The following is a 13,754-nucleotide window of genomic DNA, read 5'->3' as shown; positions in this document are numbered from 1 at the left end:
GGGATGCTCTAACATCCGCGGCCCCACTTCGCCAGCTACCGCATCCATAATCATTGCATATGCACTAATGTATGCGATTAGTAACGCAAAGGACAGCTCTTTCTGCACTGTACTTCCGGGTCTGGGGGTGGGCACCGCCGTCATGTGACCTCATCCACCCGTCCCGAGCAGGCAGATGAACGCCTGCATTACCTGGGGCCCGCCCCAACCTTTCTATGGGTGTGCTCACCTTTTTTGTGGCCACTCTTTCGAAACGCCGGGTGTCCACCCCGGAACGCCTCCCTTCCTGTGAATCAGGCAGCGAGCTCCCCGGCGAATGAAAATTTTGCCGAAGGCGCTCGCTACAGAGGTCTGAGCGCATTACAGTCCTCTACCATCGGGGAGGAGGCCGAACTCGGACCTGTGCGATCTGAATCGGCCCCTTTGTGTGTGTGTTTTTGCATTTCCGAATATTTCTCATTGCTTACAAAACCTTTGCAATTTATGCTTCCCTTTGAATGGCCTGTTAATAAATTACTGTGACTTGATTTACTGGAACACAAATGTGCAATTAACATGCTCATTGTTTTTATCCCCCATTATCCCCAGACATTTAGTAAATCGCGCCCATTAATGACTGCGGGAATCCCAGCCCGGGGCAGTAAAGTACCGAGAGTTTGTTTAAACATTATTCTAGATGCAGAACATTTACCTCCTCTGTTTTCTTTTCCATTGGAGTAGTTAAAACTGCATTTTATATGATATTTTTTTTACAACCTGTCTATGAATATTTATAGGAGGCAGAATACTGTATCACAAATCACGGGGTGAGGCGCACATGTTACCCGCAGCCGTGCTCTCAAAGTCATGCTTCATTGTATTCTTCTGGGATCCATTGATCTCCAGCTGTGTGGCCATGAATACCTAATTAAACACATTATATTAATAATGGTTGCTGGCTTGCTGGACACCTTTATGTTCGCTGGAAACCAGATGAAGAGTTCGGGAAACCCGTCTCATGCTGCAGTAATGTCAAATAGACTTAGAATTGGTAAATGTATGGCTGGTAGAACCCAGAGACAGACAGGGGCAACAAGAGAGGGAAGGAGAGGGTTACAGGTATGCAGTGTATGTGTTAAGTACACATGTATCTCGGTGCCCCCTGCTCAGGTATGGTACAGTGACCCAAGACATATCTAGATCTTAAGACTTTAACAAGGATATGTCACTCCCTTGTGGAATCCGGATGGCTCACCGTCAGTGGCGGATCCAGGGATGGAATTTTTATTTTTTAATCGTTTTTGGGGGGGATTAAACCAAATTTTTCAAAAGTCAAAAGGTTTCTCACATTTTTGTGAGCCGACATGTGCCGACAGGCGGTATTTCATGCCCTACCATCCACTAAGGCGTGGTGGGAGAATAAAATAGTGGCCGAGCCACGCGGTGCTACGTTTCAATGTCCATATCGGCTGTGTCAAAATTTCGGGACAAAAAAAATGTGAAAAACCCCATGTCGACCATTCCCATGTCAACCTAATGATTGTGTCGATCTAATGGCCTTGTCGACCTAACCCATGTTGACCTTCAGTCATGTCAAGCTTCCTGCATGTTGACCTTAATGCATGTCGACATAATGGTGTCAACCTAATGCTTGTCGACCAACACGCCTTCTACCCAATGATCCCAACCCTCCCATACACCTGAGTGCAGGACATCTTGTATAACGTGGCGTCAGGCAGTAGTTTGTGCAGTATGACACGATGATATCTGTTCTTATCGATGAATGATCACTGAAGAGGGAGCTCACAGCAGGTTGCCTGATGCTCCCTAGGATATTGTCGCTGCGTTGTACAGCTCTGTGCGCTTAGTACTGACCCAACGACTGTATATGCATGCACCCTGCTGTCACACTGCGGACCATAGGCCTTTGCTCTAAGTTCAGAAGTAACAGCGCCTCGAACTGCCAGGGATCAGCGCTATAGCTGCCACTTAGGCACCGCGCCTTACAAGTGCGCTGGTTACCCCAGGACCCCCACGGTTACCTTACAACAGCTGCAGCTCTGCAGGGAAAGAGAGGTGTCTTTGGAATGTGGCGTTTCAATGAATTATTGCAGGACCTGTCTGACAATTCGCTCCACATTCCCCTTGTATGTGGTTTAAATTTCCCACCTATTCCCGGTTACCCACAGATCCTCTGTTCTACTGCTGGGAAGCAGCTGCTGGGGGTTAACGTGGGGGTTTTGGTGCCACTCCACTAAATTACAAAAAAAAACTAAGTTTAATATAGTTACTGAGGTTGTTGAGGCTTTTTTTTCCTGAAACACACAGGGGGAGATGCATCAAGAGATAAGGTGGCGGCATTTCCCGAAGTAACCAATCAGCTTCTTTGTAATCTTACTGGCACAGTCTTTGAAATGACAGAGTGATTGGCTGCTTTGGGCAACACACGGTTGCCGGCTTTCTGGCTGGACCCTCCGGGAGAGGCCGGTCAGGTCGGCACAGTCCTTTAGGTGGCATGATGCATCATAGAGGGTGGAGCAAGGCATAAGAGGCGGTTTGAGGATGTGGTGGCTGCAATGGCATCATTGTGGCCACAACCTGCTATGTGATGATGAGATCACTGACAATGTACAGGGAGGGGTGTGGCTACGATGATGTCATTGAGTGAGAAGTGAGTCATTGGCTGCTGGGACTACTCACTTCAATTGGTAAGGGGGTGGTTAACTAGCGGCCGGCTCTGGGAGACTTGCCCACTTTTCAGGGAAGCAGGGTGTGCTACACACATTTTCACACCTTCATATGTAGCCAAAATATAACGGTTCTCAAACTTCCCAGGATAATCCATTCCGATGAAGCGGAAAAGGACCAGCGAAACGCGTCATATAACTATGCAGTACGAGACCCACTCTTTGCCAGAATTAAGCTTTTATTACGGAATTGCCCTGAAAAGACATCAAGATCAACTTTATGTTTTATAAAGCATTTTAAATGAATCATTAAGAATGAGAAGATTTATCCAACGGTTCGTCGCTAAACTGGACTATATAATGTAACACTTAAACCGTAAATCCAGCAAACCTATATCCAGAAAACCCTGACTCCCATATGCACTAAAGGGGTATTCAATCAATTCTGTTTTATTTGGCTAGCCGAAAAAAACTGACTTTCCTACTCAATTCTATTTTCGGAAGGATTTTAGACATGTTTCGCCGATACTGATGCACTTTCGAGTGCAATTTCGCCAAAAATACATGGATCGGTGAGTAATTCAATGATCTAGTGTGTCGGAAAATCTATACAACGCCTTCTACACCGCCCAGGATTACGTCAAAGGGGAAGACTTGATTCTAGAAGCATTTTCACTATACATTTGTAAAAAGACTTTCCGACAGCGGCACAGGTAATACATATAGAGTCCTGGTGTCCCCTCGCTCTCAGGATTAAATGAAGGCACAAATGAGGCTGCATCCAGCTGCATTTCAGGGGGAAACCGGAAACACTGAGGTTGTGATTTGTTTCTAAACAGACGACTCATTGGGATTCTTGTGACCTTTGCAGGAACTTCCTATAAGCTGGGGAATTACTCCAGCTCAGAGTTATCGTATAACACACATCTGCACGTCCCACGTAACCATCTTCTACCCCGACGCACAATGGATGAGTCCCCACTGAGCACGTTTATTGCTACACTGAAAGATAGGGATCACAGAGTATTATATTCTACTTTGTTGAGGTTCACAAGAAATTAACGCATTTTCCACCGAGGGAACGTTGACAGAAACTCCTTAAGCCGCAGCAGGACTACAAGGTCATCGTAATGAGCATTTTTAACTGTTCTAACCGTACGACTTGTTTAGCCATGTATATAGCATGATGGCACAAGGAAGAAGAATCACCCATAGATTCACAGACTACTGTACATTGCATCTACCACTCACCATACAATCCATTCAACATCCCACCCTACAATCCATCCAACCTCCCACCCTACAATCCATCCAACCTCCCACCCTACAATCCATCCAACATCCCACCCTACAATCCATCCAACCTCCCACCCTACAATCCATCCAACCTCCCACCCTACAATCCATCCAACCTCCCACCCTACAATCCATCCAACATCCCACCCTACAATCCATCCTAACGTCCAACCTACAATCCATCCAACATCCCACCCTACAATCCATCCTACCTCCCAACCTACAATCCATCTTACCTCTCACCCTACAATCCATCCAACATTCCACCCTACAATCCATCCAACATCCCACCCTGCAATACATCCAACCTCCCACCCTACAATCCATCCTACCTACCAACCTACAATCCACCCTACAATCCATCCTACTTCCCACCCTACAATACATCCTACCTACCAACCTACAATCTATCCTACCTCCCACCCTACAATACATCCTACCTCCCACACTACAATCCATCCAACCTCCCACCCTACAATCCATCCTACCTCCCACCCTACAATCCATCCTACCTCCCACCCTACAATCCATCCTACCTCCCACCCTACAATCCATCCTAACGCCCAACCTACAATCCATCCAACATACCACCCTACAATCCATCCTACTTCCCAACCTACAATCCATCCTACCTCCCACCCTACAATCCATCCTACCTCCCACCCTACAATCCATCCAACATTCCACCCTACAATCCATCCAACATCCCACCCTACAATCCATCCTACTTCCCACCCTACAATACATCCTACCTACCAACCTACAATCTATCCTACCTCCCACCCTACAATACATCCTACCTCCCACCCTACAATCCACCCTACCTCCCACACTACAATCCATCCAACCTCCCACCCTACAATCCATCCTACCTCCCACCCTACAATACATACTACCTCCCACCCTACAATCCATCCTACCTCCCCCCTACAATTCATCCAAACTCCCACCCTACAATCCATCCTACCTCCCACCCTACAATACATCCTACCTCCCACCCTACAATTTATCCTACCGCCCACCATACAATCCATCCTTCCTCCCACTCCACAATCCCTCCTACCTCCCACCCTACAATACATCCTACCTACCACCCTACAATTTATCCTACCGCCCACCCTACAATCCATCCTTCCTCCCACTCCACAATCCCTCCTACCTCCCACCCTACAATCCATCCTACTTCCCAACCTACAATCCATCCTACCTCCCACCCTACAATCCATCCTACCTCCCACCCTACAATCCATCCAACATTCCACCCTACAATCCATCCAACATCCCACCCTGCAATACATCCAACCTCCCACCCTACAATCCATCCAACATCCCACCCTACAATCCATCCTACTTCCCACCCTACAATACATCCTACCTACCAACCTACAATCTATCCTACCTCCCACCCTACAATACATCCTACCTCCCACCCTACAATCCACCCTACCTCCCACACTACAATCCATCCAACCTCCCACCCTACAATCCATCCTACCTCCCACCCTACAATACATACTACCACCCACCCTACAATCCATCCTACCTCCCCCCCTACAATTCATCCAAACTCCCACCCTACAATCCATCCTACCTCCCACCCTACAATACATCCTACCTCCCACCCTACAATTTATCCTACCGCCCACCATACAATCCATCCTTCCTCCCACTCCACAATCCCTCCTACCTCCCACCCTACAATACATCCTACCTCCCACCCTACAATTTATCCTACCGCCCACCCTACAATCCATCCTTCCTCCCACTCCACAATCCCTCCTACCTCCCACCCTACAATACATCCTACCTCCCACCCTACAATCCATCCAACATCCCACCCTGCAATACATCCAACCTCCCACCCTACAATCCATCCGACATCCCACCCTACAATCCATCCTACTTCCCACCCTACAATCCATCCTACCTACCAACTTACAATCTATCCTACCTCCCACCCTACAATACATCCTACCTCCCACCCTACAATCCACCCTACCTCCCACACTACAATCCATCCAACCTCCCACCCTAAAATCCATCCTACCTCCCACCCTACAATACATACTACCTCCCACCCTACAATCCATCCTACCTCCCCCCCTACAATTCATCCAAACTCCCACCCTACAATCCATCCTACCTCCCACCCTACAATACATCCTACCTCCCACCCTACAATTTATCCTACCGCCCACCCTACAATCCATCCTTCCTCCCACTCCACAATCCCTCCTACCTCCCACCCTACAATACATCCTACCTCCCACCCTACAATTTATCCTACCGCCCACCCTACAATCCATCCTTCCTCCCACTCCACAATCCCTCCTACCTCCCACCCTACAATACATCCTACCTCCCACCCTACAATCCATCCTACCTCCCACCGTACAATCCATCCAACCTCCCACCCTACAATCCATCCGACCTCCCACCCTACAATCCATTCAACATCCCACCCTACAATCCATCTTACCTCCCACCATACAATCCATCCAACATCCCACCCAACAATCCATCCTACCTCCCACCCTAAAATCCATCCAAACTCCCACCCTACAATCCATCCTACCTCCCACCCTACAATAGATCCAACCTCCCACCCTACAATCCATCCAACCTCCCACCCTACAATCAATCCTACTTCCCACCCAACAATCCATCCTACCTCCCACCCTACAATCCATCCTACCTCCCACCCTACAATCCATCCTACCTCCTACCCTATAATCCATCCAACCTCCCAGCCTACAATCCATCCTACCTCCCACCCTACAATCCATCCTACCTCCCACCCTAAAATCCATCCTACCTCCCACCCTAAAATCCATCCAAACTCCCACCCTACAATCCATCTACCTCCCACCCTATAATCCATCCAACCTCCCACCCTACAATCCATCCGACCTCCCACCCTACAATCCATCCGACCTCCCACCCTATAATCCATCCGACCTCCCACCCTACAATCCATCCCACCTCCCACCCTACAATCCATCCAACCTCCCACCCTACAATCCATCCAACCTCCCACCCTACAATCCATCCTACCTCCCACCCTGCAATCCATCTTACCTCCCACCCTGCAATCCATCCTACCTCCCACCCTACAATACATCCTACCTCCCACCCTACAATCCATCCAACATCCCACCCTACAACCCATCCGACATCCCACCCTACAATCCATCCAACCTCCCACCCTACAATCCATCCTACCTCCCACCCTACAATCCATCCGACCTCCCACCCTACAATCCATCCTACCTCCCACCCTACAATCCATCCTACCTCCCAATCTACAATCCATCCTACCTCCCACCCTACAATCCATCCAACATCCCACCCTGCAATACATCCAACCTCCCACCCTACAATCCATCCAACCTCCCACCCTACAATCCATCCAACCTCCCACCCTACAATCCATCCTACCTCCCACCCTACAATCCATCCGACCTCCCACCCTACAATCCATCCTACCTCCCACCCTACAATCCATCTTACCTCCCAACCTACAATCCATCCTACCTCCCACCCTACAATCCATCCAACCTCCCACCCTACAATCCATCCAACCTCCCACCCTACAATCCATCCAACCTCCCACCCTACAATCCATCTTACCTCCGACCCTACAATCCATCCAACATCCCACCCTACAATCCATCTTACCTCCCACCCTACAATCCATCCAACATCCCACCCTACAATCCATCCAACATCCCACCCTACAATCCATCCAACATCCCACCTCCTTCCCGGGCCTCCCTCCAATCCTACATAATAGCCCAGCTCCTATCCTGCCTCCAATCCTACCTTCTGTCCTCCATCCCAAGCTATCTCCCATCTGAACTCCTTTCCTAGACTCAGCCTGGCTCCTATTCTGCCAATCCTGCCTACCTTCCTTCTTGCCTTTTATCCTATGGGTGGCAATACACTACTGCAACTTCTCACAGCAGTTTATGGCCATCTGATCCCCCTTGAGCTGCCTTCCCGAGGGGCAGTATCGCATGTGATGTATCGCATACGGTCCTTTGACATGTGATTTATTGCATGCGACGCCATTCCCCACCACTGTGAGGGGGTCCAAGTCGGCGGTCAGACGTGCACGCAGGTCGGACCTCTGACGATGATCCGATGTGCATCGGATCGGATGGGATTTCAAACACATGTGATTTTGGCTGGCTTCACCCAATTTCTTGATTGCTTGAAATCAGACCATCCTACCAAACATAAATTGCTTATTTATAGTGATATAAGTCATATTTTTGATCTTATTCTAAAACAAAACATAATCAGATAATATATGCTTTGAATATAACCAGTATATCACATTTGCTATAAGAAATCAACATACACTGTACACATGCTACATGTTACACACGCTCGCATCTGCTTGTATTCTGAAACTAGGCATATGCTTAGGAGTTCTCCAGCTGTCTTGATATTCTGCCTTCTACCAAGCACACACTTGTCCATAGTAAGTAGTCTTTGGAGAATAAGCCTTCATCTTCCAGGAGGTGTTGCAGTAGCCTGACCACATATACCCAGAAGCAAGCGTTTCTAGGTGGCCTTCTAGAGCTTCTAGGTGCCCTTGTAGCGCTTCTAGGTGCCATTTCTAGGCGCAAGCGCTTCTAGCCCTTCTGCTCCACGGAAGGTTTCTGTCCTCGCTGAGCTCGCCTTAGGACACCTGCATTATGGTTTGACAGGTGTACCGCCCCAGTCAAACTCCCCACCACTTTGTAGTGGTTCGGTAGAGGTAGTATCCCAGGCCCAGGAGTGGCGGTGTCAGCCCACTTAGGTTAGCCAGGTAGTGTCAATGGCCTTCCCTGAATATGAGCAAACCCATCTGGTTACAGAGGATCAGGGTGGGGTTTGTGTTATAAGGGGTCGTGCTTGTTTATCTGTATTTGCATATATAATAGTTGGAAGTTCCAGAAACTGACAGCTGAATACGCGGCCGGAGTTTCGCGACGAAAGTCTATGGGTTAAATTTACTAAGTTGGGAGTTGGGATGCGATGTTCTCCATAGCAACCAATCAGATTATACCTGTATCTATTATCTTCTAGAATCTGATTCGTTGCTATGGGCAACATCCCATCTTCAAGATCCAGTAGAGCTTCTCAGGACTTATTAATGAACACAATTGAAAAAGTTATTTCCATGTTGGTTTTTCTGTTACTTTAACTACATCGCAACATCCTCCAATCACAAATTCACTCTGGGCAGCGGCTGGGTCAGTGCTGCGGATGGCACCGCGGACGAGGACGCCTTCTAAGCCAAAAGACATCTTGAAGCATTTTTGCCATGTGGAACATTTTATGGGCAGGCGAAAAAATAACATTCCCGTCAAATTTCTCAAAAATTTCGGCAATTAAATGTCAAAGCGATTACTAGATGAAGGCAATTTCTCTTAAATATCAGATTGTAATGAAATATGTCACATCAAAGAGGCATGAGCCGTTTGCTTCCCTGTACCTTTTTCGAGGTCCCTGGAAGCGCTCCACGGCGACGTAGGCTGTAAATCTGCGGCGACTGTCAGTTCTGTTCCTGTGTGGGACAAAAAAAAAGACCCATTTAAAAAAGTTTTGATTTATAGACTGGCACCAACTCTGAATATACATCTCCGCAAATCTCTCTGCGTAATAACTCGCATGCTAATGACTAGGAAGAATTAATAACACTACAGACGCATAAAGCAATAATCACAGTAAAAGTCATCAAACCTAGAGATTAAATAAAACGTTCTCCTATCATTTTGTGCATGTTAAAAACTAGTCTGGGGTTAAAAAGCCAAGAGGGTCAGATTGGTCTATTATCATCATCATCACCATTTTATTTTTTAAATAAGGTGTTGTAATGATGGTTTGAGAGTCAATACCCAAGTCATAAAACAGGAAAAAAAAAAAAAAAAAAGGTCCCAGCACTAGAAAAGGGACAGACACCAGAGGATAAAGGTTACACTGCTTGGGGGAGCTTCCAACTTTGGGAAGAGGTCAATGTTGAGCCAGTAGGAGATAGAAGGGCAAGAACGGACAGACAGGTGAGAGTTTTTGGAGTTGGTGCGATAGGGCTAAAGGAATGGAATAATAGGTGATGAGACATCGCATTGTGATCCCGTCGCATCCGATCCCATAAGTGTATGGGCACCATACTGTAAGCCGTAATTTTCATGGGCTTTTAAACTAGTCTGGAATAATTGTGCCCCCCCTCCACTGGAGGGCGCATCTGGGGCCATGAAACCACAGGCTTCCCAGTAATCCCAGTAAGCCGACTTCACATCACAGCACTCTCTCACTTCCTACATTACCGGCAAGATAGGAGCCGCAGTCATCACCCAAGTATTCAAGTCATAATCTTTCGTTAATTATCTATTACATCATCTTAATGATCTGATTTGGGAGCATTCCCAGCAATATATAAGTGTGAGCAAAATCTTCACATCTAATTATACAACATATCCTTTCCATCAATAATGATTCCAAATGAACAACGCCTGACGGGAGAACATCATCTGTGCTCACGGTTACTCTACAGCTATCCATAAACACTAAAGCTTCTAAGTGAAAAGTGTGGATGTTGCCCATAGCAACCAAAAAGATTCTATCATTTCTCCATTGCATGGAAAATAATAGACAGAATCTGATTGGTTGCTAGAAGCCTATGGACCATACTACATCACGGATCCCTCCAAGCATGCCCCAGGGCCGGCAGAGCTTGGGCACGCCCCACAGATACAGAAAACGGATGGCATGACTTGTGGGAGTGTCCTCCCACGAAACCACACCCCATTTCCTGGAACGCACAGCTTTGCCGTAAAAAAGGAGTTCTGAGTAGGACGAAGATATGCTAAAGTGATAAAGTGGAGAGTAATAAACTACCACCCAATCAGCTCCTATCTGCCATGTTACAGGCTGTGTTCGAAAAATGAGTGCTACGAGCTGGATGGTTGGTAGTTTATCTCTCCCCACTTTGTCACTTTTCCATTCTTAGTACATCTGGCCCAGAATCTGTAAAGCTTAGAGTAAAACTGTCATATTCTGAAAGCATATGGGACCGATTCAGTTTTGATGCAGTGTTTGGTGACGACGTGCGGCTGCGGACATTACAGCAGAACACCATTGTCAGCGGTCCTACATAACTGTACAGGTGGGAGGCTAGATAGGAAATAGCGAGGTGGTAACGTGTCTTTGTAGAGAGGGAACATCATGTCATCGTACTGGACTGGGTCTTTAACCCCTCTACAAATACGCACAACGCTGGTTAGGACCAATATCACCATCCACAGATCTTATCATATATGGACCTATAACCACCAATAATCCCATAATTCCCAGTCTGGGACCAATTGTCCATGAAAGAAGAGACCAGTGAGGTGTCCGTACTTATCATGTGTGTACCCCGATATCACATGACCAGCTGAACACGATTCTAGAGGCTGTACAATGGTGGCCATGTGGTTATTGGTCCAAAATGATTACCATCTGCACTGACCAACATCTACAGTATTTCAGGGGAGTGGATGGACATTTATCACTCTGGGGGCCTATGAGCATAGGACGCTGTAACTAAAGTCCTCATTGGATCGCGCCTACACTTCCACAAAAGGGCCACTTATGATGTCGCCTCAACAGCAAAACTCTTAATGGCCCTACTTCATTTCAGGCAGCTGCTGATCAGGAACAATGGTCAGTTCGGGGCGCACGGGTGCTGTGATTTGCAACCAATTGGATTTCAATAAGACTGTAGGTAGGGATACCAATCCCAGGGCATTTTTTCAACCCCGGAATTCGGGATTCCCCCCCAAAAAAACTCCCCGGCCGCTCTCATATTTACTTACATGTGCTGTGTGGCCAGGAGCTAGGTGGGTGGGCGATGCAGCCATGGTGGATGGGCAGCACGCCCAGAAGAGGCTGGCTGTGTGGCCTGCTCAGCGTGACCTCTGACCTCATCACGCTGCGCAGAGCCGCACTGTCAGGGACGGGAGAAGCCGGACAGCGTCTGAGAACATGGGATTGGAAGTTCCAATGCAGGGGCTTGGAAGTTCCAATCCCGGGGCTTGGAAGTTCCAATCCCGGGGCTTGGAAGTTCCAATCCCGGGGCTTGGAAGTTCCAATCCCGGGGCTTGGAAGTTCCAATCCCGGGGCTTGGAAGTTCCAATCCCGGGGCTTGGAAGTTCCAATCCCGGGGCTTGGAAGTTCCAATCCCGGGGCTTGGAAGTTCCAATCCCGGGGCTTGGAAGTTCCAATCCCGGGGCTTGGAAGTTCCAATCCCGGGATTGAAAGTTCCAATCCCGGGATTGAAAATTCCAATCCCGAGATTAAAATTCCGGCGATTTAGGGGCCAAATCCTGGCATCCCACAGATCCCGATCCCGGGATTGGCCACCCTAACTGTAGTTATATTTACGAAACTCCGCGGAATTTAAAAGGGCGATAATATTATATGTCTTAAATCCTGGTTTGCACCTACTATTTCTGCACTCGTTCAATCCTGTGACCAGAACTGCCAAATGACAGCTGAAGCCAACATCTCTATGAAAGATGTTCAAAATATCCACAAGAGAATCCCAGCGTCGATCACATTTGTTATATAAATTCAAATAAAAAAATGTTGTGTACAAGAAAGATTATATCCTATATAAAGGTAACATTACAGGTCATTATGATAAATACAGATGTTTGCATGACAAAATTCACTTGGCACTCAAAGGGTTAATAAATACAGTATATGCCTGAGTCCTAATAACCTCATATAAAGGGGAATATAAGGACCCATGCGTAGATATAGGTGTGCAGACTAGACACAAATAAATGCACGCATACACACAAAGCCAACCTTTCTTTCGTTTCCACGGGACAAAAGAACCCGAACTATCTTATTTGCAGATGTTCCAACACTGACAAGTTTCCTGCAGCTGTAATGTATCCTTTTAAATAATTACAATAAAATTGAGATGTCAGGTATTTTCCCCACAGATTTCATGTCAGAAGCGCGATTACATACACTGCAGTCAGCATATTCAGCAGGAAATGGCTGGTAACAGAGAACAACAGCTCAGACACAGCCAGCAAATTTCATTACCTCAAATATAAAGTATAACGTTTTGTTAATTCAAGGGATTTTTTACCTATAAATTAGTCATATTTATGATGTTATTCGTACATAACCCCCTAAAAGAAGCAAGGCTTTCAGATATTTGGCGTATATCACTATAAAATATATTTATGGCGCCGGAGAATTTGGACAAAAATGTCCCTTTTTTTATCCGGTTAATGAAATTAGCATACAACAAATGAGCTTAATGACAAATCATGATGGATCTTATTCCTCAGTGTTAAATTCCAAAGTAAAAAATTGATCCAAAGAATTTCTCAACGAAACGCGGCAAGTTCCAATCCCGGATACATTGTTTCAACTTGGTGAAACCACAATAAACCCGAAACACTGTAAAAATAAACCAGGCATTCGTCTTATTCGTCCGAGAAAACAAATGTACAGAGGTTTCCATCTCTTTCCTGATTCCATATTGTATATTCTCCCAAAAGGACATGTTCCCATCCTGATCTTATCATCCTGCTGGCTTCACGGAATTCTTATCTTGATCCATCCTATGAACAGACCTAAAGAAAACACATAAGACCACCCTGGAGATGCAGAGAGCTGGGCCGCGGTCTAGCACCATGGGGTGTAACACCATAATAACATGTAGACATGGCATTGCTTATGTATTGTCTGGTCAAGGTTTCACAGTTTAATGGCCAGCCTGTCCACAGACAATACATT

The 13,754-nt window shown here is 46.8% G+C and overlaps 1 protein-coding gene across 1 annotated transcript in view; it reads right to left on the bottom strand.

Annotated features, from left to right (window-relative positions):
- Nucleotides 1–13,754, bottom strand: part of ROR1 (receptor tyrosine kinase like orphan receptor 1) — a 201,209-nt gene that overhangs the window by 74,818 nt on the left and 112,637 nt on the right. The window contains exon 2 of the mRNA XM_083157682.1: nucleotides 9,448–9,519. Coding sequence (XP_083013808.1) covers nucleotides 9,448–9,519 — 72 coding nt within the window. The remainder of the gene's footprint in view (nucleotides 1–9,447; nucleotides 9,520–13,754) is intronic.

This window comes from Crinia signifera, chromosome 8 (genome assembly GCF_055691185.1).
Source record: "Crinia signifera chromosome 8, ASM5569118v1, whole genome shotgun sequence".
NCBI classification, from domain to species: domain Eukaryota; kingdom Metazoa; phylum Chordata; class Amphibia; order Anura; family Myobatrachidae; genus Crinia; species Crinia signifera.
The sequence above is the reverse complement of the archived record's forward strand: the minus strand, read 5'-3'. Positions and strand labels throughout refer to the sequence as shown.